General features: G+C 40.3%; 1 protein-coding gene across 9 annotated transcripts in view; it reads left to right on the top strand.

Annotated features, from left to right (window-relative positions):
- Positions 1-206: 206 nt before the first annotated feature.
- Positions 207-5,308, top strand: part of khdrbs2 (KH domain containing, RNA binding, signal transduction associated 2) — an 84,004-nt gene continuing 78,902 nt past the window's right edge. For all 9 annotated transcript variants that reach the window (XM_020603146.1, XM_020603150.1, XM_020603143.1 and 6 more), the window contains exon 1: positions 207-639. In XM_020603146.1, coding sequence (XP_020458802.1) covers positions 549-639 — 91 coding nt within the window. In that variant the 5' untranslated portion in view covers positions 207-548. The remainder of the gene's footprint in view (positions 640-5,308) is intronic.

The raw sequence follows: 5,308 nt of genomic DNA, 5'->3' as shown, positions 1-5,308 counted from the left end.
CTTACTTATAATAAAGGAGTATTTGTAACATAAGCTGCACAAAACTTTCAATAAACCGACCGAGTCTACAGTTTTGGAGTGAGATTATTGCAGGGACCAACGCCAGCCCCGACAGTGCAGCCTCAACTTTTTTTTTCTTTTAATCCATTCCCTCGGAGCGCATTGCCCAATTGGTATGCGCTCTGCGCGGATCGTCTTTGTTTTCCAGCAGCGCCAGTCCCAGAATATGGCCAATAATGTTGCTGAGGGGCGGGGAGCAGCACGATCTGCAGACCCAGTGAGTGTGAGAGTCTGGCGGGGTGCCGTGGAGAGGAAGCAGGCAACGGTGGCAGATATGGGCTCAAACCTCTGAATCACAACCCGCCCTCTCACAAGCATCTCGGACACTTGGAGCGACTAGTTTGTCGGAGGGCTTTTGCTTGTGGTACTCATCAAGACTGGTACACTGAAGGTGCCGAAAAGCAGGAGCGGGAAGGTTTACAGTTACATTCCGACGCTCAGCACTGGTCTCACCTGCACGACCGGTGAAGAGGTCCGCTGTGATAATAATGCATCCAGATAAGTACTTACCTGAACTGGTGGCCGAGAAAAACAGCTTGGAGCCCTCTTTTGTGCATGCGGTGCGCCTGCTTGCTGAAGGTAAGTCAGGTATTTTAAATGTCCTTTGGGCGTTGTAGACTTGTTGTAGACTAGATCAGTACCATTCATATTGTTCCCTGCAAGCGAGAACACCGCTGCACTGCATTTTGGGGAAGTGCTGTGGGCTGATTTTAACACATTGCCCTTGACTCTTAAGGCCTGCGTGATGAGTTCACTGTGGTGTGCGTTTAATGTTGACACTGCTCACCGTCTCTAGTGCAGAAGTTTTCTGAGGTTTTCCACCATCAAGCAAAGAAATGCAGTGAGCACAGAAAGTGAAGTGTGTGTAAAGTCGGAGAGCATCATCTCTTATTCTGACCCACAACCCTCCAAGGTCAGGCACTGGCACAAAGCACCCAGATAATAAACTGAAAAGGTTCACAGAACAGTTCTTCATTCCTTAAGGATGAAAGTGCTGAAAGGGCTGATTACATCAGCAGTATGACTGACTGGATTTAAACAACGTGCTCTAAACTGTTTCACAAATTTTATTTTTAATTAGTCTACTGTCTATAACCTCAAAAAACAGGCGGCATATTCTCAGAAGAGAATTTCTAGTTGGCAAATTTGACTTCCTTAAGATTTCTTCATTAAAAATTAAGCACACTGACCAGATATCTTCATCAGTATGATATTTTTAACAAGTGCAGTGCAGGCTAAAATGTAAGTGCTAATATAATTTGGAACAGGAGTCATATATTCTAATATGGCAAAGAAAATGTTTTAATGTTTTAGGTGAATGTAGCTACTTTAGCATAAGAATCACATTCTCCTTACATGAGTATGTAACTGATAAGTGACATGAAGGTCACAGGAGGGACTTAATGCCACAGAGACAGATGTTCTACAGTCTTTCCTCGAGCATAATGTGTTCAACAGGGCAACATAATCAAGTTCAGCCTGCAGCATATAAAGTACTTCTTTATACTGTAGGTAGCCTTGATCTCATTCACAGTCTGAGGATGTGTCACTTTTGAAAGGAAACCTGTCACTGCAAAGCAAACACGAGGTCTCAGCTCAGCTTATTTGGTCTAAGGATGAAGCTTTTATTTATCCAATATAAATTCAGACTGTGTGCCTTGCTATGCCCTAGCCTTAATTGTACATGATAGTTGGACGTGTAATCCTAAAAATAACACTAATAAAGACTTGAGTGTTATGACATTTGGGTTAAGATACATTTGTAATTGTGATAACAACCAACAATTTGCCAATTAAATTGATGTGCTTATTAAAGGAGGTCAAATCAAGCTGCATGTTAGATTAGTAATTAGACAGGGTGTTTGTGTTCTGGTGTTTTTGCACCTTGAGCTTTGCTAGTGAAATGTGTTGATGAGACACCTGACAATCGTGCTCTTGCTAATAACTGTGATGCAGATGTGATCATCTGTCAAATAATACACTTTGCCAGATTTACTCAAGGCTGACTCATGATGCCAGGCTATAAAGAAAAGATGTTGTCTTTATTTCATTGTCTTTATTCATTTCAGTCAGCAACAGTAACATCAGCTTTGAGAATGTTCTGGGAAGCACATGAAATAGTGTCCCCAGTTTTTAGCACATCCACACAGTTGTAATCATCTTTGTCAGTCTCATGGATAATGCAGAACCATGCATATCACCGGACAGTAAGATCAAATGTGTTTGCAGATTTGTAGATTCACAGCTATTTATCACAGGATAGCAAAGCATGTAATCTTGCATTATTCACGTCATGTGCAATAAACAGCATAACATGGATTTACCATGGTCTTAGTTAACTGCTCCATATTGATGAAATCAATTAGTTATGTTCTTAAATTATGCCTCTAAAATCATTTGTCTTTGAGCAGATTTAAAGCTGTTTCTGGGGGAAAGTGAGGATAATTCTCTTTCAGATAGGAGTGTGATAGTGAAACAGGGAAGAGTTTTTTTAAATAATTTTGTATAATGTGTAATAAATATGTGTATGAAACTTCATATATTAGTTATCAACCAGTCTTCCCACTCTCCTCCAAAACTTCTTCCTTCTTGGACTCAAAGTCAGCTCATTTCAGTGTAGCGTGAACTTCACGATTGTTCAGACTGACAGATAAAAGTCGACTCCTTTATGTGTTGCTCTTTAATGTGCTTCTGACTAAAGGATGGCACAGTTGTTTAAAAGTGCGTTGAAGTCAGAGGCAAGAAAGGGAAGCCTTTAATAGATCCCAGTGGTTTTCTTTGCAAGGCCGGCCTACATGACATGTAGCCTGGTCTTGCCTTGAAAATCAATGGGATTCCTAATAAGGTGAAAAGCAAAGCAGACAGGGAAGAAGTGGGATGACTGATGGACAGGGAGAGGAGCACTGGGAGATGAGGAAATTTAAAGCGTGTGCTACTGTGTGGTTCCATTTTGAGGGTAAAGGGGGGATTTCTTCACATTCCTTTACAACAAAAAACATCTAGTTAACTTTGTCACGAAGCATTTTGACAGTTCATTATTGGTTTCTGCTCGCATGCATTGTATAGTATAGGCTAATGAAAACGTTCAACCAAGGGTCTGTCAAAAGCAAGTTCATGCCATATTTTGGCCAATGATCCTTTAACTTTAATTAAAGTTCATCAGACAATGCATGTGCAAAGCAATGCGGCCGTTACAGCCTCAGTTTTGGTCAGCCAATAGTGGAGAGCAGTAATTAGAAATTGAGATGGTAAGCTTCAGTGAACGACTGTTAAGAAGATATAAATCCTACTCTGTACTCGGAATATGGGAGATTTTAAACGCAGAAGGAGTTTCTGCCTTTTTTGTGCAGCATACAGTCATTGTACAAATACATATTGCAGGAGCATAGGCACAAACAACTTGCCTGCTCAGTCAGAAAATTGAACTTGTATTGTGTAAAAGACATCCTGCAGTTGATTTGGATGGAGCTTCTTCACAGAGTCTCTGTAAGTAATAGTGTTCACTTAATCTAACTCTCTCTCTCTTTTGATTATAAATTTCAGCTCACTTTTTCAGCATTTCTATTATGATTTGGCCTGCACAGCATCCAGCAGTGACCCAGCTCATAGCGACAGACAAACACCACCATGTGTGGTTTGGCCTATCAAAAGGACACAAAAATTACATTTCGGGAAAGGGAGACATCGCATTTTGGCATTTAGCAGACACTCTTATCAGGAGTGACTTACAATGAGCGCAAGGGTCAGATAAGATTAAATTGCAAGGTCACAAGCATTTCAAGCAACAGACATGAGTGGATGAGGCCAAGCTGCAGCACTTGGACAATAGATATTAGATACCAAACTATGTTACTGTGCATCTTGAATGTTCACATATGACAGGAAAGTCCAAAATGAAGAAATGAGTGACAGACAGAAATCTGGCATTAAAAACAAAACAAGGAATAAACTAGTAACAATGACTGGATATTGACTAGAACAAAGCTAAATTGCTCTCTCTAAGATGTTTATTGTACACATCTTTTCATATAATGTGTTTATATAATGAATAAAAGTCATTTTCAGTTCAGCTATTAGAGCCAAGTGGTTGTCAGTTATTGGAACAAGGTGGATTTGATACTTTGATCTGATGTTTTACTCAGCGTGTGTTCAGGGCTTTATAAATCCATTAGCCCCCACACTTTGAACCTTAATGCGCTGTTTCATCCACCCTGCCAGTAATTACATTTCCACAGATTGTCACACTAGTCAGTCAATCATGGCTGTATGAACAGATGACAAGATGTCCATGTGCCATCAGATCAGGTTCATGCACCTTGGGACTGATTTTCCAAGTGTCTCAACTCTACTGGAGGCACAAACACCATTCTTCCAAAAGATATTCCCTCAGATGGTGTTTTGATGATGGTGGTGCAGATGCTGTCTAACACGTTGGACCAAAATCTCCCATAGGTATTCAGCTGGGTTGAGATCTGGTGACTGTGAAGGCCACAGCAGATGATTCACACCATTTTCATGCTCATCAAATGTTGGTAGTGTATAGCTATAACATTTATAATAGCACTACACTGTATATATGTACCCTATTTTACACAAAAATATCATATATATTAAAAGGAAACTATACATATCGATGCACATTTAGGTGTATGTAAATAATAATGTATTTGTATATATGTTATGTATCAGAGCTAAGGTCGGGCAGTGTTTTCCATCCTTCCTGGGCTGTAAGTAGTTGTAATAAATAGATCATTGTTGGAACCATCATGATTAAATGTGTATAATTTGCTTGCTTTTGAATGTGTCATTTTTATGAATGCTAATTAAGTTTTCACTTCACTTTCCAAATCAAATCAAATCAAATCAAATCAAATCAAATTTTATTTGTATAGCACCAAATCACAACAAAAGTCATCTCATGACACTTTACAAAGTAAGGTCTAAACCTTACTGTTATCAATATTATTACATAGGGAAAACCCAACAAATCCCCCTTGATCAAGCACTTGGCGACAGTGGGGAGGAAAAACTCCCTTTAACGGAAGAAACCTCCGACAGACCCCGGCTCTTGGTGGGCGGCCTTCTGCCTCGACCGGTTGGGGTGAGTGGATAGAGGAGAGACAAAAGAAGAAAAGCAACAAGACACAACAATCAAACACTGATCAGGTCGATGTGGCTGGTGACTGCTCATCAGAGACGTAGAGCTCCAAGGCCAGGGCAACCTGCAGAAAGGTACAGGGAGAGAGAG

Source organism: Monopterus albus, unplaced genomic scaffold, assembly GCF_001952655.1.
Source record: "Monopterus albus unplaced genomic scaffold, M_albus_1.0 scaffold60.1, whole genome shotgun sequence".
Lineage (NCBI taxonomy): Eukaryota > Metazoa > Chordata > Actinopteri > Synbranchiformes > Synbranchidae > Monopterus > Monopterus albus.
Note: the sequence above shows the minus strand (reverse complement) of the source record. Positions and strands in the feature narration are given on the sequence as shown.